The sequence below is a fragment of the Columba livia genome, chromosome 19 (genome assembly GCF_036013475.1).
Source record: "Columba livia isolate bColLiv1 breed racing homer chromosome 19, bColLiv1.pat.W.v2, whole genome shotgun sequence".
Classification (NCBI taxonomy): Eukaryota; Metazoa; Chordata; class Aves; order Columbiformes; family Columbidae; genus Columba; species Columba livia.
The window spans coordinates 11,249,605-11,271,444 of record NC_088620.1 but is presented as its reverse complement, the minus strand read 5'-3'; the positions used below and the strand labels follow the sequence as shown (position 1 = coordinate 11,271,444).

The 21,840-nt window shown below is 46.5% G+C and overlaps 1 protein-coding gene across 1 annotated transcript in view; it reads right to left on the bottom strand.

Annotated features, from left to right (window-relative positions):
- Positions 1 to 3,295: 3,295 nt before the first annotated feature.
- LOC102084347 (ankyrin repeat and MYND domain-containing protein 1) overlaps positions 3,296 to 21,840 on the bottom strand; it is a 34,707-nt gene continuing 16,162 nt past the window's right edge. The window contains 11 exon segments of the mRNA XM_065036249.1: positions 3,296 to 4,722; positions 6,419 to 6,573; positions 7,952 to 8,018; positions 8,834 to 8,999; positions 10,523 to 10,636; positions 11,451 to 11,582; positions 14,734 to 14,841; positions 15,508 to 15,669; positions 18,966 to 19,106; positions 19,570 to 19,741; positions 21,665 to 21,723. Of these exon segments, the coding sequence (XP_064892321.1) occupies positions 4,556 to 4,722; positions 6,419 to 6,573; positions 7,952 to 8,018; positions 8,834 to 8,999; positions 10,523 to 10,636; positions 11,451 to 11,582; positions 14,734 to 14,841; positions 15,508 to 15,669; positions 18,966 to 19,106; positions 19,570 to 19,741; positions 21,665 to 21,723 (1,443 nt within the window). The 3' untranslated portion in view covers positions 3,296 to 4,555.

Below are 21,840 nucleotides of genomic sequence, written 5' to 3'. Positions count from 1 at the left end.
GGAGATCATCACCTCCCACATGGCCAGGGCAGCGCTGCAGACCCAGAGCGCCCGTCAGCGGGGCTGCCTCGGCCACGGCAGCATGTCCAAGCCAGGTCCTCCAGAGCCAGGCGGTGCTGCAGCCCTGGCCCTGCACACCATTTTTGCTCGGTGTGTCCCGGGGCCCTCCCCGGGCAGGCAGGAGGGAGCCTGAGGTGGTGTTCCCCTTCGGGAAGGGAGGATCATGGCGGCTTTGGGCTCCAGGTTGGTGGGTTTTGGCTGCTGCGAGCCTGGCTGGCCCACTGGGGCTGGGACGCGCGGTGGCATGGAGGCCCTGCTCCTCGGGGATGTCCTGCACTTTTCCATGGGTCTGGCAGCCAGAGAATCCCTGCGCCCTCCTCCCCACAGGGAACAAGCCCCCAAGGCTGTCAGGGCCAGTACCTGTCACATGTTGGAGAGATCTCCAACAGGCTCCTCACCACTTCCCTGGGGCACCGCTCGGTCAGCAGGAGGAGGAGTGAGGCCAGGCTGTGCCGGGCTGGCTCCGTGGACACGCACTCCATGTTTTTGTGGATGTACCTCATGAGCTTTGGCACCTGGATGTGACACGGGTGAGGATGCTGCAGCCCCTGGTGCTGCTGCAGCCATTCCCCAAGCTGCCACTGAAACTGCTGCCCTCCCCATCCTTCTCCGCTGCCTTGAAATGGCTTCAGGTGCCCGAGAGAGCTGCTTTAGGGAAGGAGGGAAGGACAAGGCCTGACAGGGCTCACGGGCAGGACAATCCAGCCACCGGGCACTTACATCCGTCAGCCAGGAGGCCGGGTCTCCCATGGCCCTGTCCAGGACCCTGCTGCCCATCTGCCTGTCACAGATGTCCTGTGCTGTCAAGGCCTCAATGGCCACCATGAGGATGTCTGTCATCTGAGCAGGCTGGTGGTTTTCTGCAAACACCTACAGGAGGAAGCAAGGGAGGGAAGACACGTCGTGCTGGTGCTGCTTGGCTGAGCAGCACGAGCAGCTCTGGCCAGAGATGCCCGGCAGTGCTGTCAGCAGTGCCTGCAGGGAAGCTGGAAACGGGGTGTGCCGTCACTGCAGGGGGCAGGACTAGAGCAGAGGCTCCCCAGGTGGAGGGAGGAGGCTTGGGAGCAGGGGCATCATGTGTTTGCCCTGCAGGGAACCAGGGCTCCCTGGTGTCCAGGACGGCTGGAGCGGCTGCTGGGACACTGCAGTGCCACCCTCGCGCACTCCCTACTTGGGGAGAGCAGGAACCCCCTCACCAGGGACGGTGAGGCCACGCCAGCCACACTGATTCTGGGTCCCTTTGCTCGCACACGTCTCCTGACCATGACAGACAAGAGTCCCTAAAGGGCGGGAGCTCGTTACCCTGGCCATGTTGCTGCTGTCCAGTGAAGAAATCGACCAGGTGCTGGCAGCGTCCCATTCGGGTTGGAGCTCTGGTTTCTCCTCTGGCAGAGTCTCATCTACACAGAGGGGAAACACAGAAGAGTCAGTCGGACACGGCACCTTTGCCAACAAGCTTCCCCAAGCATGAAAAGAGCTTGAAGCTCAGCACGGCTGAGGAGGACGGCGGTGCTGGGGCCGGCTCCCAGCTGCTCTGGGCAGCCCTGGTGTTCAAGCAGCGCCGTGTCCCCCACCTGCAGGGCTGCGCTGTGCCAAGGAAACGTGATCCCGGCATCGAGCTGGTCGCGCTCACTGGCCCGGACCCTTGCCCAGCCCCGAGGCGGCCCCGCACTCACCGGTCTGCATCGGCTGGACCATGGTGGCCTCGCAGGGATCCAGCAGAGAGCTGCTCTCCTGGGAAGCCTCCACCTCTTCCCAGGCCACCCTGGGGGTGTTGGGGGGGGTCCTCTCTGCCATTGTGTGAAACTGGAAATGGAGGGAAGTGGGGGGGAAGGACGGGAACTCAAGGGAAAGGCCGCTGTGCTGTGGGGCAAGGGGGAACTTCAGGGAAAGGCCTCTGTGCTTTGAAGTGCCGGGGCTGGCAGCGAAAGTCGTGGGCTGTGCTCGGGGTCTCCTCGCCAGCTCCGCGCTCCTGTCCTGTCCCGTCGCTGTCTTGTCAGACAGTGCAGGGCCGCGGCCACGCCGGCTGTATATGGCACCGTGTGGTGTCACAGAGCGGGTCACAAAGGGCCTCCTGTGACCCACCACCCAGGCCGGGAGGGGCAGGGCGTCCACTTGCCTCTTTGATATGGTATTTAAAATGTCAACCCTCGGCCATCTAAGTGTCAATTAAAAATTGGACTCTGAAAGTGACTATTTAGGCTCAAAATTGAGGCTCTGGGACCCTTAAATAGGGTTTTGTGCCTTTAAGAATACACAGGTAAAATACGCTAGCTGCACCACAAAAAATCTGTTTACTACAGAAGTAAAATACGGTAAATGCACTGCTAAAAATGTGGTGAATATACAGGTAAAATATGGGACGTGCACCACTAAAAATGTGGTGAATATACAGGTAAAATACGGTACATGCACTGCTAAAAATGTGGTGAATATACAGGTGAAAATGGGACGTGCACTCTAAAAATGTGCCGAACATACAGGTAAAATACGGTACGTGCAATGCAAAAATTTAGAGGACAATAAAAATTGAGTAGTGTTGTGCCCTAAACATGACGGTTGTGACTCAAAAACGAGGATCTGGCTGTTCAGAATTCTGCTGGGTCACCCGAGAGGGTTCATTTCCACAAGCACCTTGGGGTGACGCAGCCGCAACAGCAGCCCCAGAACTAGCCGAGGGCCGTTCGGTACCTGAGTGGGTCGTGGGTCGTGCCGGTGCTGGGGCTGCCCGGGGGGGCTCTCTCGGAGCAGGGGAGTCCGGACGCTCTCGCTCCTCTCTGGCCCGTGTGGTTTGGTGCTGGTTCCAGCACAGGCCGCAGGCAGGAATCCACCTGCAGCTCTGGAGGAGGCAGCGGCAGGATCGCCACGTGGGGAGAGCAAAACGAAGAAATAGACTGAACAGCAGAGTCAGTTACACTGTGAAGCAGCGTTCTTTATTTTGTCAGCGCTGGGGATCATCCTCCATCAGTGCTCCAGCGACTGGATGCTCTTGTATTGCTTATATTCACATAATTATTACATATGCATTACAATTTTTGAAAAATTTGACATACATCTATACTAAGAAATAATTGATGATGTTAGTTATAGTTGTTTTTTCTTAAAATACGTCTATTAATTATTAGTTAAATACAAACTAAGCACTCTGCTTCTAAACAATGAGTCACTTAATCTTCTGTCTCCCTCTTGTCTTGCAGAAGGATCTAAAACTTGAAAAATATCCCCTCGTTTTGCAGGTGGTCAGAAAGCATTGATCTCGTATCAATTGGTTAATGATGGGTACGTTTTTTAATCATAGTATACATGAATTTGGCAGCTTCTCTTCAAGAGGTTGTGCTGTATATCCATTGCTTTGTCTATTCTTTCATCATTGTTGTTGTTACTGTGGTGGGGTTTTTTGTTTGGTGGGTTTGGTTTGGTTTGCTTTGTTTCTTTTTCCGCTGTTCCATTGAACTGTTCTTACCTCAGCCCAGGTTGCCTTTAGTTTCCCGATCCTGCCCCGTCCCGCTGGGGGAGCGTGTGGCTTTTGCTGTGGGCGGGGGTTCCACGGGGTGTAACAGTCGCGCTGGTTTCTCAAGACGAGCTACCCCTGGTGTCCTCTCAGCACGTTGCTGACAGGTGGGCCCCATTCCGCTCGCTCTGTTCACCTGGAGGACTCTCAACCGCATCAATCTACACCTTTGCTTACCAGGCCAGTCCACCACTTTCTCACGTGAATGTGGGCCATCATTTCCCTCCTATTATTCTTAGTCTCCTCAAGCTGGCCAGCTGGTGACTTTGTCAGATGGATTCCACCCCTCCCCACCGGTCCTTGACCCCCTGTGTGGTCCTGCGGTTTTAAAGTCAAACCATGGTCAGTGACACAGCTGCACAACAAGGTGCTGAACTTCAAGACCCAGCCACTCCTCCTTAAGCCTTTCCACTTGGATCAAGGAGAAAACCATCTGGGCCCCCTTGACCTTGACTCTCACCCCCAGAGCCACATGGTCACATTTTATATGCTCGGAGACTTTCCTGGCAGGATTGTCAGTGCCCATGTGGGCTAAATCAAGGGGTAACAGTCTAAGGGTTGAACAGTCCTCAGCAAACTCTCCCCAGGATCCCAGATCTGAGCCCCCCATGAAGCAAAATAACTCCCTAGAGAGCAAGTCCAGTTGCCAAACAGGCCCTGTGTTTCCCACAGGAGGGAATAGTCGTAATGAAGTTTAATAATGGGCAATATTGCTTTTTAAAACATATATGTAGCATTATACAATTAAAATCAATCTGAGGTTCACTGTACTTCTAATTGAAGACATTTACTTAAATACGTAACACACACTACTTTTTGATGGCATTATCATCCTCGAGCCACATGGTATCTTAGGGAGATGCTTTGGGTTTAGTTTCTCAAAACACATCAGATCACTTAACTTCAGCAGAAGTGGAGTACAACACACAAAGTGCAGCGGTATTAAAACCTGTCCTCACAACAGCAGGAGCAACATGAAACAAGTCAGTTGTTCTTCCTGTGCCGCTCTCTTCCTCCAGTCCCAGCTTTACTCTTTGTTCCACCTCTTCTGTCCTCTTTTCCTTCTCTTCCCTTTTCCCCCTTTTTGCCAGTGACATTCTTTTTCAATCCTGCCCTGCTCGCTTCCGGAGCTGCTTGACTTGTACGCTGCTCTGGAAAACAAAATAAAATAAAAGGAACAACAAACATGCCCATATTTCTGTGGGTGACCTTTGCTTTCTCTGGAATAATGAACTGGAAGCCAGTACAAGACTTGAGAAAGTTCCCATTTTGACACAGTTTATCAAATACAGCCTCACCAGACACGACTCTCAGGTAGTTATGGCTCAACTATGAACCTCCTAACGAACAATGACCACACACGGGAGTGCAAATGACACTTGTTTCTTCTAGTAAACATGTCTGAGAATTTATTAATCCCACCAGGGCTCAAACATGGAGAGTTTTGCTCATAAGCTACGAAATAAATGTTAATTGCATTTCCATAGAGTGAAAAGCACAGGAATGAGGAAACAGGGCAGAGGGCACCAGAGGCTCCCAGAGCAACAGACCGAGTTGCTCCAGCTGGTCTGAGTCAGGGGTTTTCGGGTCCTTTTAAATTAACAATAAACATGGCAGAGAAAAGACAAAACGAACCAACCAAGCTACAACAAAAACCACCAAAGCACCTTTCTACCTCAAAACTAACTGGAAAAGAAGACACTACTTAAAAAGAAATGTCTTCATTGCTGAGAAAAAATGTATCTACAGAAAGACATTCACACTTGTTCTGAATTTAATTCACTGAATCTGAATTGAATGAAATTTGGCGTTTGCCATACAGGAAAGGAATTGCTACCAAAATAAGCAGTGACTTAAGTAATTACTAATTAGTACCCTAGTATAACCCACCTGCATCCCTACCCTGTCTTTTTAAAGACAAGATAGTAAAATGCTGCATTCTGAATGAATGTAATTTTTGCATGTTTAAGTCTTCCAGTGTACAGCTGCCATATTACCAACCATTTGTCCTTGTAGTTTTATTTCTAGTACTATTGTATTGTATTGTATTGTATTGTATTGTATTGTATTGTATTGTATTCTATTCTATTCTATTCTATTCTATTCTATTCTAAGTAGCGTGATTCTATTCAGAGCCCCTACCGGTCAGCACGTATGCTTGATATAACTTGTCTCCAGTGGGAGAGACCTCACTGTCCCCAACACACAAGGTTTTACATGTATTCCAATTTAAAAGCTCCAGGCAGCCTGTGCTTTTCAGCAGTTCTGCACCCCTCTCCACATGGGACAGATTTCTCATTCAATCTGTTATAGAATTAAAACTGTATAATTTCTACCACACTAGTCTTCTGCTATGTAGTGTGTTGTGTGTGTAATGTGGCTTCATTTTTAGCAGCACAAGTGTGGTTTCCAAGAATCACAGTAGTGTGTTATCAACAATTTAATGCATAAAAGTCAGAAATCTCATTGATTTATCTTCTAATATACACACAGAGGTGATTAAGGAGTTTGTACAGAAAACTCCACTCTGCCTAGCTTCTGCGATCTCTTGTGATCCTTCGCCCTGCAATGTCATCTATTGATGTCGATGGTAACTAGGCGTGTTTCCTTTGACCTGTATTCACCCCAGAGATTCTTCTCCCTTGAAACTGAGAGTAACGACACAGTAGCATCTCTCCTAAAGCTGGTGGGTTTACAAAAAACACAGCTATTCGAGTGAATGAAATCAACCTTTTCATTTATATTCCTCCATAAAACACCTTTTACTGGTCTGTTACACGGAAGACACATCAGGTCAGTGCACAGACACGAACCACTGCACCCACACAGGAACCACACGGGACTTACCCAGCGACCCCGAGCACTCCTGCCTGTGCCGCTGGCTCCAGGCGTTCCTTCTGCAGGTCTCACTGCAGGTGAAGACTTCGTGACAACGCGTGCACGGCAACAGCTGAACACCGACCGAGCGGCCACACTGGTAGCAGTACTTGAAGAATGGTAGTCTAGAGCAAAGGTGGTTGTAAAATGAAAGCACATTACTGTTTGTTTAGGGTTTTCCTCAAGCATGTTTGCAGATCACGGTAAAACTAAATCAAAATGGTTACAATATATAAATAATATTCAACAATAAAGAAACAGGATGCTGTAGTTTAGCACAGGAGTCCGTGAGGAACGGGCTGCACACCCGCTGCTAAACCAGCCCCAGAAACAGCCCCGGAAAAGCCAAGTGTCCTAGTGAGGAACACAGCCAAACCAACAGCCCCGCGCTGACACCGAGCAGCGACGCTCGCCGTGCTTCAGTGCGCTCCTGACGCTGGGTCTGGACGTGGCCCTTTCAAACTGAGAGGCAGACCAGACTACATACGGCCAGAGACAACAAAGCCATGCTGGTGAACCTAAAAAAGCCCCCACAGAACCCCCTGGAATCCTGCAGAGACAAACAGGGACACCCACAGACCACTGCACTGCAACAGTTATTCCAAAGCTGGAACGTCAAACCCAGTGCTTGGGCTGACGTGTCCAGCAGGTCTGGGAAACTCAATGTCAGAGTGAAGTGCAAGCTGGGCTGTGCATTTACAGCCTTTTAAAAAGCATTTACAAATCCTTTCCCAATAGCTGTCAAGTTTCACCAAGGTTTCATCAGTCTCTCTGCATCATCCCTGAGTTCTATTTGTAAAATCTTTGTGCGTGACTTTAACCATCCAGGTTTTATTTTAGTTCACTTTCTGTTCTTCTGGCTATTTCTGCATCTTATGCTATTATTGATCCATCTCAATTCAGCAAAAATGCTACCTCAAAATTACCGTCTTCAAACGTGCCCCAGTTCCCGACACCTGTGTTAGTTCCTCTGCAGTCGAACACTGAGACCAAGTTCAGAAGCCTGTGAGCATCCCGCAGGACGAGAAACTGATACAGAGCTCAGTATCCTTGAGACAAGTATTCCGTTATTATTGGAACTTTTGTTAATACACAGTTCCAAGAATAACACCCAAATTGTACAAGTTGTTCCTGCAGTTTCTGGAGAATTGTAAGCCACAAAATTTGTGTGGGTCTATTTCTCATCATTTGCACGCTACTCAAAGCTACTGATGTCATTAATTGGTTTAAAGCACAAGGACACACTGCGTCCCACAGGAAGACTGAATATTGTGCAGGCTCTCACGGCAAAGTGCGGAGCTGGAAAGGAGCGATGTGATCAGAGCAGAGAAAGAAGCAAACTGCAGCTGGTGAGTCTGCATAGATGAGAGAGGAAAATGAGAAAGGAGACAAAGGCACAGTGACAATAGTTACAATGAGGAAAAAGAAAAAAACAAAAAAACAACAGGGCATAGTATTTTTGACTAAGAACAGACAATGCATGGTGCAGTATCTTTGCCCTACCTCACTTCTTCCACACAAAGGCTGCCTCCTTTCTTCTTTGAAACACGTGTGTGAACAGCTGAATCCACTACACCAGCACGAGAGGGCAGAGGGAAAACAAAAATCAGTATTCTCCTCCTTCATTAAAAGTCTGCTTGGCTCTGTCCACCGTGTAACATTTGAATCTACAGAATAAAATGCGTCTTCCACCAACAAGCTTCAGAAGCCAAGGAAAAAGGAGACAAGTTGCTACATCACAGCCAAGAGAAAGGAATTATACAGACAATTTACTTCCTGCTCCTGCCAAGCCGCAGAGTCACTGGTGATGTCGAACTGCAAGGGTAACGATCTTATATTCAGGGTTCACTTCCCAAGTGAAACACCTTCTGCCCCAAAGTGTGGTATTCGGGCGCTTGGATGCTGAGCCTGATTCCATCACAGATTTGAACGCCACTGAGAATGTAACTCAAATCATCTTAATTTGTGTATTCATTGTTGCTACTCTAATAGCAGAAGAGCATTGATATTATACAATGGGAGTAAGTTGCCATAAGGAATTAAAATACACTAGATGGCCACAGTCCTGATAGATGTCCTGCTACCCACACCCAACACAAAGATGTAAAGAAAGAGGAGCGAGCTCCTCAATCGCTGTTTAACACATGGTAATGGATCTTGCGCAAGGATTTACCAGGAAGCAGCTGACAGGCACTGATCTCAGATTTTCTTCACAATGTCTTGTTAATGTCTGCAGAACCTCTGCATCCCCTACCACATATGTAGGAGCCAATTTTATCAGGAGTAACCTTTTCAGACAGTAACACTGGAATGACAACAATAAATGCCCCTTCACAGCAGGTGATGGTACACTTAATCTCGAGCTATTCTGAAACTTGAACTCACATTTCTTGGATCTTCTCAACTTTTCTTGATCCCACTCTTTCTCTTTCAGGATGACACACTCACGGAGCTTCACTGTAATGTGTTCCAGCAGCGATCGGCGTGTTTGAAGAACCTCCTGCTCAGATGCTGACAGTACGTGGTACGGTGTGTGAGCAATTCTCGTATCCTGCAACATGCCAGGAGTTAATCCCCCGGTGCATGGGGGCACTAACACACAAGTACTTCCGAGTTAAAGCCAAGCTGTTCTAAAAGCACAGCATCATCCCTGCTGGGTCCTGGCGTGGAGCTCAGTCAGTGACACTGGGCACAGGACGTGTCCACGTCCGACATTCAAGTTGTTCCATTTATCAGTTTGTTGAGCGGTCAACAACTAAACAATTTTCAAGTGTTTGTTCAAGGGGGACCCATAGAACATTTTGGGTTGGAAGAGACCTTTAAAGGTCATCTAGTCCAACCCCTGCAATGGGCAGGGACATCTCAACTAGATCGGGTTGCTCAGAGCCCCGCCCAGCCTGGCCTTGAAAGTCTCCTGGGGATGCTGCCCTCGTTGTGCAGAGCTCCTCCCCAGCACCTCAGGAAGCACCACAGAATTTATTGGAATGAGCAGCCAGAGGGCATGGATTGTGCAGGCTCTGGCCCTCAATGCCCAAACCACTACCCTGTAGCAAGTGCCAGGAAGGAGAGCACAAGCAAGAGTCCGGAGCAAGGCAGGAAGGTAAGTATGGTGGTCAAGTCTGAGCTGTGATTACAGCTATAAATAGCTTAATTTAATTCTTTTCCTGTTTGACGATCAGCTGTGGTTGCAAGCAAAGAAATTGCAATTTAATGTCTACGCAGAAGATCGGTGTGAGATGCAAACCCCCCTCAGCTCTCGCCAGGCCGCTCCATGAACAGGGTGCACCGCTACTTTTGTCCTTTTCAGAACAACTGTTCGTACTCCAGAGGTAAGCGATCTGCTTACCATGTAAGCCTTCTTGTTAATAAGCCAGCTATTAAAAACGACCTTATGTTAGTTCTGATTAGAAGTGTCACACAATCCCAGGCCTTTAAAACGTTTTTTAAACTAACATATCCAGAAAAAAAAATAGAAATTTATTAGTTATACTTCATAGTAAGATTCTTTTTCTAAGGCATTAACAAGTGATTAAGGACGACTTTAGTAAGTCCATTTATTTATTTAGTAAATATATATATATTAGTTATTTTATGTACAATGTATAGCATATATTATATAATTAATATTTTTATACATGTTTACTTAAATATATATTTTATTTAGAAAATCCATTATTTTCAAGTTTGATCAATAGTGTCCTGTCATCGCTTACAACATACCACACAAGCCATAATAACTTCACCTGATTTGATTACAGCCTCACAGAAACACACGTGACTTTTGGCTTTAATGCCTGGGTTTGAGATTACGGTTAACTCTTTCCAATCCAATGATGGATGGAATCTTTCTATAATGTGAGACAGGAAGGATTGTCTTCACAGGCAAAACTGCTAGAGGTGTTCAGACTTAAGTGATTAACGCTGCTCCTGGTGCTGAACCAAGTCTCACAACAAATGAAGGGAAAAAGCAAATTTCCATGAAAGCCTCTGCAGAAGGCTTTAGACAATTAATCAGGACACAACAGGCCATGTATTTGAATGGATGCGAATGCACAGTACTTGCTGAAGTCATACCTGATAATATTTAAAATAGGCATAGTCAACAGCTGTTCCCACAGCTTTGGTCTGTCCTTCCCGAAGAGGAACCGGTGCAAGGATATTGGCGCCAGCTTCAAGCAGTTTATCAACCTGCAGAAAGCAAATCATTGTACATCCAAGTAAAAAGAAAACCTTCCCAAAAAAACTGTGATCACACCAGAGCTAAAGAGACAGGACCGGGCATCAGAGCCTCATCTCTATTTGTGAGACTGTTCTGCGCACTGAACCACACGTTTCTTTGTCCCTTTACGGCTGTTGACAAATTGTCATATCTCTTTTTTAGGTAAAACCTTCTTGCAGGCAGTTGTTTTTTGTTTCGAGACATCTCCCAATCCTGCAGTGACAAATGAAGCCGCGACAACTAGTGAGGAAGGGGGAGAACAGAACCCAGCGGGGGAACCGGCTCCACGCCAGAGCCTCAGCTGCAGCGTCCTGACCCCCGAGATCAGCCCGGGCTGAGGACAGAAACCGGATTGCACGGGCCAAACACGGCCACTGGCCTCACCAGAGAGGAGAAAGTGCATTGTCATCGACCACTCCACAGCAACAACCAAACACAGAGTGTTTCTCTTCACGTGGATGCTGATTGAGTTTTTAAACAAAGCAACAGTCAGATTTGACGGGGTTGTGGGCACTACAAACATTCCATCTGACTTTAATGTAGTTTTTCTTCTTCTAGACACGGAGGTTATCATCCTCTTTACTCAAACATTAAAATGAATTTCCATATGAAACCTCTGCTCCTCAGGACAGAAACAAACAGCATTAGGAACAGACACAAATTCATTGTTCTAGGAAAAAAAACGGCTTACTCATTAAAGAGAACTGGGATTCAGTGCACTGACAAAAATCACTGTTTTCCTGAAGCTTAAAAAACCCCATCAAGCCCCAGAAGTAGTCTCACCAAGGCGATCCTCTGCGCTGCTGTTCTCTGCTGTTCGTACGCTGTGCTCACGGCCGCACACAGGGCACTTCCCACCGCTCTGCTCAACGGCAGGTTGGGGTCAGCCCCGTGTTCGAGGAGCTCGACCACCGCCTGCAAATGTGCACACGCAATGTGACTCATTTCTGACTGGAGAAGCCGCTATTGACAGTTCTACAGCGTGAAAGTGAGATCCTGTTCCAGATCAGCCAAGAACCAAAAGCTTCACGGTTTTCGCACAGCACACATGGGGTATCTGCTGGTGTTTGTCATCATTCAGCAGCACACAAAAGCTTAAACCACCAGACAGCAGCTTTCACTTCGTTTGGTGTGAGCAGCATCAAAGACGTGAGAGAGAAGTATGAAAATCACCTCCTCTGGTTCATAAAGTGTATTTTAAAAAATGCTCTTGCATAAAGATAATTATTAGATAGGTTGATCACTTAGAGTTTATTAGATCATTACTTCATCAGACATGAGCCTCTGAGAAAGTGGGAGAAGCAGGAGAAGTTGTTGGATGTGGGACTTTTGATTTCATTCAAAAACATGACATTGAAACCCTTTGCCCGGAAAAATACCAAAACTGTCTTAAAAATTATGAAGACAGTGTAAGGAAAAAGGTTCGGGTTCAAACACTTGATACAGAATCTATTTTATGTTGTATACAGCTGTAGCCATCTCTACCCTTTTTCCCTGAAAATGAGACCTACACCGAAAAGAAGCCCTGGTCTGATTTTTTGAGATTGTTGAGGATGTTCGAAACACAAGCCCTACTCAAAAAATAAGCCCTGGTTACATTTCATAAAAAAAGTCAATTTAAATAGTGTCCAGGTAGCTACACATGTAAAAAAGTAAAATTAATTGGCAATAGAATGCAGCAGGACAGACAGACCTTCACCAAGAAAAACAGACACCCCCAAAAGAATCGCACTCAGAAGATGCCACAAGAACCAAAACAATACAGGCTGGCGAGCGCCAACACACCCAGATTGGCAAAGGCTTTGGCTGTGTGCAGGGCTGACGCGCAAGAATTTGTCTTTGCAATGGCGCCACAGTTAGAAATATCCCCATAAGAACTCAAAGCATCGCAGCACTGGCCGGACGGTCCCTCCAGCAATGGGAACTGTCTCTAAGCCGATCAGCAACACTGTCTAAGCTGGAAGATGCTGAAGTTACTAAACGTGCACTTGCATTCAAGTTCGTTGTTGATGGCATCGGCTTTTCTAAATACCAACCTTCCACCAGGATTGCTGGGGATGCAACTGCAGAGTTTATGGGCCAAGGATCTCGCACGACAGTCGGCCAGCCGGGTGCCTCCTCAGTCTACATTCCCTCCCCTGGTTATGAAAGTGCACGTGTTACTTGTATTTTGGCAATTCATCTGGACGGAAATAAAGCCCCACCTCTCATCATTACTGAGAGCAAGAAGGACAAGTTGAAAGTGTTTCAGGCATTTATATTCTTGAAACTGAAAAAGGTGCACACAAGCAGTTATAAGGAACCGGGTTGATTTAATGCTGCTGCTTGTTTTGCAAGGTGGCCGAAGAGCTCTGCTAGTCTGGAATCCAGCCAGCACGGACAGCTGAGGACACAAATAACTTCTTCAAAAGAGAAAAACAGCCAAATAAAGGTTCCCGCGGGAATGACTGCCCATCTTCAGTCTCCTGATATTGCAATAAACAAGCTCTTCAAGGACCATGGAAATTATTGACTACATTGAAAATAGAATGGAGGGAAATCAGCGTGGAAACTCTGTGAAGCCGGACTGCGAGAGGTGGTGACCAGGGTGAAGCTCATGGGATAAAATCACGACAGTTGCGCTGTCAATGCGCTATGAGCAGGGTGGTTAGGGAAACCACTATTGATAGACGTGAGAGATTTGGGCCAATGGTTCTAAACGAAACAGAGTCACAAGAAATTCATTATGGAATTCAGGGTTTGGAGAGTTCCAGAATGTGATGATATGACTATATTTGAATAAATGTTGATTATTTGTTCAAGAATAAATGTAGATTGTTGTTCATGGAAAAGAAGACATCCCCTGAAAATAAGCCCTAATGCATCTCTTGGAGCAAAAATCAATACAAGACCCTGTCTTATTTTTTGACAAATAGGGGTATTATAACCCCTTCCATAGTCCCCACTCTAGCTTCATATTATATTGCATCCAGTTTTATTTTTACAGGTATTTCATACCCTTCCAGTGAAAGGAATATAATTAAAAGAATCACAACCACATCATATATATTTTCTGTTTTGTCCTTCCACTTATCCTATGCAAAGTATAAATTTTGTAGTGGTAGATCAAAAGGTAGAACGTTGATTTCATCAAAAATACCGAAAAAGGTTTCACCCTAGCCTTGCTCATGGCTGTGTTTCCAGCAGAATGCTTCTCTGGATTATTTGTGTGCTTTTGTGCCAGAGAAAAGTCAACAGGGAAGCAGAAATCACACCCTACCCTGACCCTTTCAGCTGAACTACAGCCGGTCCCGCTTGCCCCCTTACAGGTGTTTTTGCCGTGGCCCTGAGCGCTGGCTGCACAAGAGCTGAGCCCCGCGGGAGCCAGGGGCCACTCCCAACATCATTCTGTTGCTTTGCTCTCCACAAAGAAGGTGAGAGGAGCCGGGACACACGGAGCTCTGTGCAGAGCACACGTGTGCCTCAGCACCCGCTTTGGCTGCGTACTTGCTCCTGCCCCACGCTGGCTGCTGTGGACCTGCCCGTATGGGCCCAGTGTGGGCAGGAGGGCGTCCTGTCCTTTCCCTGCTCGGGGAGACAGACGCCAGCTTCACCCACCGAATTCTACTGCGTGAACTGCATCTGTGGAGGGCTGAACCTCATTACAGCCAAATGCTTCCTAAGACTGGTCATTAAGCTTTTCATAGAGCAACATACTTACCATCAATGGCTACACTTTTGTCTGACACCCAGAAGCAAGTGTTCTAGTGTTTGGTTGGTTAGCTCTGGGCAGGGAGGCAGCCTGTAAGAATATTCTTGTGATTCATAAAATGAACACAGTTCTCCAAGTGCTAGTCCCTCCTGAGTTCTAACCACATATTTCTGGTTACTTCATACTATAGTCCTTTAGGATTCCTCTAGTCCAGCTCATGAAACATCCATAGGTTTGAAAGAGAATAACTTTATTATTTTTACTGAAAACGTAAGATTGCAAGCACTACTCATTATGCAGTTTGGCTGTCATCAGAGGAGCAGACCTGAGCGGACAAGTACACCCGAAAACATGAAAGTGCTTAAAGATGCTCACCAAGTCATTCCCACTGGCAATTGCTAAGGAAAGTGGTGAATGGCCACTCCATAAGGTGTTTGGATTTGCCTGATGCATTAAAAGGAGGTGGATGACATCTCTGGCATGCTTTGTAGGGAAGTGTGATGGAAAAAGTTGGAATTAGATAATAATAAAGTCAAGTTTTTAATATTAAATATAATTATAATATTTTAATCAATACAATGAGAAGCATAAACCACATTCAAACCTTTCACCCAAACTATGACGTTAGAGTAAAAATATACAACCACTTTCTCATGACTGAGAATGCCAAGCACAGTGGTGTTACACACTAAACCTCTTCGCAACCAGGTCATCAAATCTCACTAATCCTGCCACCAGAGGGAACGGGTAGGTCTGTTCTTTCAAATACGTTTCTCCAACTGTATTCATCCCGAATCTAGAAGAGTCTTACTATAGTACAAAATCAAATGCACAGAGGTCAGTGCATTCTGAGACTGAGACTGTACAACTTCAAATTTGCCTTGTGAATGATTAAGGGCCAATTAACCAATGGAAACTTGACTAAAGGAGTTTCTCTTATCAAGCAGAACTCCAAGGATTCATTTTTCCTCAAGTTCTAATAGCTCATTAAGCAGTACAATGCTAATAATTCAGTAGAAAATAATTCTATTTCTGGTATTCAACCAACTCCATACACAGCGATGAAATGTCTTCACTGCCAAATTATGTCATTTGAGATTAGCTTAGAACTCCTGTCTATGAGCAAAGCCTCAGGTGCTGTGATTTTACCTCACTGTTGTCCTCTCTTTCACAAGCAATGTGCAATGCACTCCTTCCACCTTCTTCAGGGACAGGACCACTATAGGAGGAAAAGTACTCCCGTGGTGGTCCTGCTTCATTTTTCAGTTGCAAAGTGACACCACCTGTCAAGTTGGCTTCTCTGGCTTGAGGCTGAGGAATCAAAGTGAAATGATGTGCGCATTACAACATGGCTTAATGACAAGTTAAGAGAAAACAAACCTGCCTGGTCATGCATTGGTCTGGATCTCAATCACGAACAAGACTTGTTCAGCCCCACAAAAAAATGCAGCCACCCTTTTTCTACTTTGTTCTCTACATTCAGGTCTCATCTGCTAGACTGCTTTTGCAATGCACAGTTTAGTAAAACCACTAAAACCACTGGAGAAGTCTAGGGAAGACAAATTTGAGAGACAGATGTTAATAACTTTTACTGGGCCAAATCACACAGTGTAGGGAGTAGCAGAGAAGCAGCAGCTTTCAGGTACAAAGGGGCTGCCTTGAGTCAAGCTCATTCACGTCATTCGCTTAAGGTCTACGAACATAGGGCCACCAGATCAATACATAAACCAAAAGTGATATTTGGGAAAGTAAATCTTGCCTACACTGTGACCGGGCATTCTGTAATTAAGTAGTGTTGATAAACAGCTATTAAGTTATCCTGTTTACTACTTAAGGAGAAAGTACTAAAACACAAACTGACAAAACCATCTCAATCCCCATCATGCAAACGTTCACCTCCCTCCTTGTCATAACAAATTTTATCAGTCTAGTCACATAAGCCAACTCCTTTTTTAAGTGACTGGGACCTGTTGGGATGACAAGGAGCTGCCAATGCCAGTGCAGGCCACTCTGGTTACCTCTGAATGGTCATGGCAAGCAGGGGAGGTATCTGAAGAACTTTGCATTTCTGGCAAAACAGAAGGAAGAACCAGGGAAGAACAAGCTCAGCCTATGGGAAACTGATGGAAAAATCTCTAAGAAGCCACCTTCAACCACACTACAGTAAGAAGGTGACTGGAAGCAGTCAGTGTGTATTTGCAAAGGAGAACTCATGCAGGGATGGCCGGGCCCAAAGAGTTGTGGTGAATGGAGTCCAGTCCAGTTGGGGGCCAGTCACACGTTTTGTTCCCCAGGCCTCAGTACTGGGGCCAGTTTTAGTCTCTTTATCAATGATCTGGATGAGGGGATCGAGTGCACCCTCAGTAAGTTTGGAGAGGGCACCAAGTTGGGTGGGTGTGTTGATCTGCTGGAGGGTGGGAAGGCCATACAGAGGGGTCTGGACCAGCTGGATCGCTGGGCTGAGGCCAGTTGTCTGAGGTTCCACAAGGCCAAGTGCCGGGTACCGCACCTGGGTCACAACAACCCCATGAACACTGCAGGCTGGGGAAGAGCAGCTGGAAAGTGCCCGGTGGAAAAGGACCTGGGGGTGTTGGTGGCAGTGGCTGAACATGAGCAAGCGTGTGCCCAGGTGGCCAAGAAGGCTGAGAGCATCCTGGCTGGTACCAGGAACACTGTGGCCAGCAGGACTAGGGAAGTGATCATCCCCTTTTACTCGGTGCTGGTGAGGCCTCACCTTGAATACTGTGTTAAGTTTTGGGCCCCTCGCTATAGGAAAGACATTGAGGTACGGAGAGAGTTCAGAGAAGGGAACAGAGCTGGTGAGGGGTCTGGAGCACAAGTGTGATGGAGCGGCTGAGGGACCTGGGGGGTTCAGCTGGAGAACAGGAGCTGAGGGGAGACCTTCTGATCTCTGAACTGCCTGAAAGGAGCTTGGAGCATGGAGGGTGTTGGTCTCTCCTCCCAAGTAGCAAGTGATGGGATGAGAGGAAATGGCCTCCAGTTGCACCAGGGAAGGTTCAGATTGTATTATATATGAGGAAAATTTTCTTCACGGAAAGGGTTGTTCGGCATTGGAACAGGCTGCCCAGGGCAGTGGTGGAGTCACCATCCCTGGAGGTGTCTAAAAGATGTACAGACGAGGCTCTTAGGAACCTGGTTTAGTGCCAGAGTCAGGTTATGGTTGGACTCAATGATCTTAAATGTCTCTTCCAACCAAAATGATTCTATGATTCCATGCCTGACAAGCATGAAAGCCTTCTAAAATAAGATGACCAGCTTAGTGAAAGATGGAAAAGCAGTGACTGTTTTTTTACCTTGACTTTAGCAAGGCTTTCAACACTGTCTCCCATAATATCCTCATGGACAAGCTGAAGAAGTATGGACTAGACAACTGGGCAGTGAGGTGGATGATCAGCAGCACACAATCCAGCTGTGCTGTACCTCAGGGCAGATACAGGCGCCAATACTATTTATCATGGTGTTTACTGACCTCAGTGCTAGGACAGAGTGCACCCTCAGCAAGTACACAGATGATACAAAACTGGTAAGAGGGGTTTAATGCACCATACAGTTGTGTTGCTTTTCAGAGGGACCTGGGCAGGCTGAAGAACAGGGCAGAGAGGATTCTTATTAAATTCAACAAAAGGAAATTGTTGTATTACTCCACTGCACCTAGGGAGGAATAACTCCAGGCACCAGTACCTGTTGGTGGCCAACCAGATGGAAAAAACCTTCTAGAGGAAGTCCTGGTGGACAAGTTGAGCATAAAGCACCTGTGCAACTTCGCAGCAAAGAAGGCCAGCATGGGCTGCATTAGGAGAAGCGTTGCCACTGGAACACATTGTCCAGAGAAGTTGTGGGGTCTCTACCCTTGGAGTTACTCAACACTCAAGTGGACTAGATCCTGAGCAACCTGCTAGAATTGATCCTGCTCTGGGCAGGGCCATTGTACTGCACAACCTTCAGATGTCCCTTCCAATCTTTCAGCTGTTCTGTGACTACATGATCTTGCTAATGCAACTTAATTTCTTAGGTAACAAATGCCAGAAAAAGTAGGTATTGCTGGTATAGCTCCATCATCAGTAGAGAATTATCATTAAAAAATGGTAACTCTAATTCAAAGGTGATACACGAACAAAAGATCTAGAGCTTGTCCTTCTGCAACCTGGAGGCACAGCAAGTGCTGCAGGAACCTGGCCGAGAAAGCCTGGGTTCAGAGAAAAGAGAAATAAGGAAAAAAAAAAAAAAGAAATATTAGGCCAGCTCCACAGAGATGAAACAAGCAAATCCCGTCACAGACAGACCTGTTCCTGCAGTCGTATCTTCAGGCATTTGCACCGGACTACACACAAGAGACTTCTAAACTCTGCCATATAAAAAGCATTATAGCAAAACGCTCTGGAGCATCAGAACATATGTTTACTACAAGCCAATACTATAGACCTCAAGTGGCTTTTTCTTTTTTATTTTTTTTTTTTAAGTTCTTTTGGTGCGATACAGAGATTTCGCTGTGCAATCAAGCAGGCAGGAATCTCAGCTCCCTGCTTGGGTCCTGTGCAATCTGAATTTCAATAGCTGAAGGAAGATGAGCTCAAAAACCAACATACCTTGTCTGGGCCGTATATCTCATTTCCATCTTCTGCCCTCGCATTAGGATCCGGGGCAGAATGCAGGAGGTGCTGTGTTATCTGGACCCCTTCCTGCCCAGGAATTGAGGCGGCTATGTGGAGAGGAGTTAACCCCCCTAACTGAAAACACAAACACTGCATTAAGACTCCTGCTTATCACAAGTGGCACTTAAACAGTGTGACATATTTTTTCAACGAATAGTCCAAGCTCACTCTTCCTGCATGCTGTGTCCCACAAACAGCCACCATAAACACAGAGCCTAGAGTTACAGGACTGTAGGACACTAAAGGTCCCAGACACTACAACAGCTAGTACCAATCTGAGGAGCAGCTTCACAACTATTCCCCAGCCACTCACAAGCCTGGCAGCTATGAAACATAATGAGAAACAAATACTTGGAGAGTAAGGAGCTTTGACTCCTTTCTATTAAAAAAAAAAAATATCTTTGAACTGGATAATTGCTTTAAACAGCTTTCTGGCCATTCTAAAGCTGATTCTGACAAGCAGTATATTTTACAGTAGGGCACTGAAGCTGCAGTACACATCTAGAATCCCATGTTATGAATTATAATCGAGTAAAACCTTGGATGGCAGCCGCACATCACTCCTGGCTCCCCTTTCCAAGAGGAGTTTCACTGCTTCTGCATCTGCAGCTTTAACAGCAAAGAACAGAAGGTGTGGTGGGACCCAGGACGCGTTGGGATCTGCACCTCGGCGAAGCAGCAGTTGGATTGTTTCCCATCTCTTCTGTCATCTAGAATGACATGGAAAATACCAGAGTAACTTATTAGCACCTTCCAAGAACACTCTAACAGCTTGTGGACTGAAATGACCCCCCAGGTTATAGACATGAAAACTGTAACTTAGCAGACGGAAGACACAGCAGCCTCAGGACACATCACTACTGCCCTACAGTCCCCAGGCAACAACGGGATGACCCGGAGAGGGGACAGAACAGCCGCGTATCCCAGCAGTGTATCAGCAGGCCCTGTGGTCATGAAAAGCCCTTGTGCGGAAACAGACAAAGCCAGGCGAGGTTCTCTGCGCCTCCACGAGTCACTCACGTATAAAAATCTAGTCTTAGACTTGCTCAATGAAAGAAACTGACTCCTCCTTCCTTCAAAGACTCCTTGAAGGTTCTTTCCTCAATCATACCTCCTGCATCCATCTCAAGAAAACAAAGGTACCACGTTTCCTTTAAACAAGCGCTGGAACAGGAGCTATGCCAGACTAGAACAGTATCATCTGCATTTCCATGGAGGCAAACTATCCACACAGATCCCAAAAACAGTCTGACACACACAAAACAACACACTCCCCCCCAAAACAACAACAACAAACAACAAAAACAGATGAGCAAAAAAACCAAAACCACCAAAACCCCCACCAAACACAAACAAAAACAAACACAAGAGGCAAAGAGCACTTGGAAATCACCCAAAAACTATCGCAATGTGTTCTCAGCCTAGACTCATCTTTTCAGGCTGTGTACACATATGCAGGCACGTTGCAAGAAGAGCCAGAGGCCACGAATGCATTGCAAAGAGCCAATTTTATTTTAGTTCCCTCTCTACTGGGGGATCTCCGAAGCTGCACCTGAGCTCCCAGGCAGAGGTGACAGCAGTGGGGACGCAGGCGCTGGTCTCCCAGCCTTGCTGGAAGGTCACTGGGCCTGCTGAGCTCGCCTGTATTTCACGGCTTCAGGCAGGCACAGCCTCCCGCTCTTTCTCACAACAAAGCAGGAATCTCAGACATAGTGATAAGGTGCCTAGGGTTTCTCACAGGACTATGTTATCTAACACAGGTTCTACTCATCAAGCACACAAGGCCAGTAAAACAATTAGTGTGATATATGTGCTTTTTCTACAGACAGGTGCAAGTCACTTGAGCGTATTTACATTTAACTAACCTCCTCGCCAAATCTTCCGCTATATCCCCATACACAGGCATTGTGTTAACTCAGCTTTACCTACAAACCCTATTTTAATGGATCTTTACACTCCAATGAACAGCACGCAATACCACAACATTTCAGACAACAGGAGGTGGGAGGTTGTGTCACCGAAGTGAAATGTAATGGTTTAAGGGCAGAAGGCCAACCAGAATTTTCCAGTTTAGGAGTTTTAAGATATAGAAATGACCCGCACTCCATAAAACCGAACACAGAAATTCTGACATCTTTGCTGACTGGTCTGTAAACAAAGCAAAAAGCAAAACTTTCTTTCCAAAGATCCATGAAGGCAAACCAGCTGGACTACATTTCAGTTGGCACTGAACGGACAGCGGCAGAAAACAATGAGCAAGTTCATATGAGTCAAGACTTCAAGAAATAAAGCTAAAGTGTTCCCCTTCCTCACGTCTACACTACGCTGCAGTGTCCATTGCACACCGAGCAGCGTTTCACACTCCGCTAACAAGAATCTTGTCTTGTTCAAGCATCGCGTCCTTTGCTTGAAATACATTTTTCAGCTGCAATCTCTGCCACCGCTGCCATGAATGACGTTTGAGTGTATAAACAGTGAGCGGCTTCTACTGACATGAAAACAAGATTTGCCCAGTTAAACAAACAGATGAATCTTTCCCTGCAGTGGATGCACATTTCTGTGAAATACTGTTACTTTCTGTGTTCAAAAAGGTTTCTGAGAGTTGGTCTCCCATTTGTAGTGCATGAACTTACTCTGAGATCGTGCCTTCAGCCACACTGACTGTTTCAGAGGATTCTGATTGTTCCTTCCGCTTAAAGATTTGAAAAAAAAGAAAGAGGTTACAAAAACTTTTTAAAAATCTTTTTCCAAAGCACAACTCAGCATATTAATACATCAGAACAGTAAAACAGTACAGCTCATAATGATG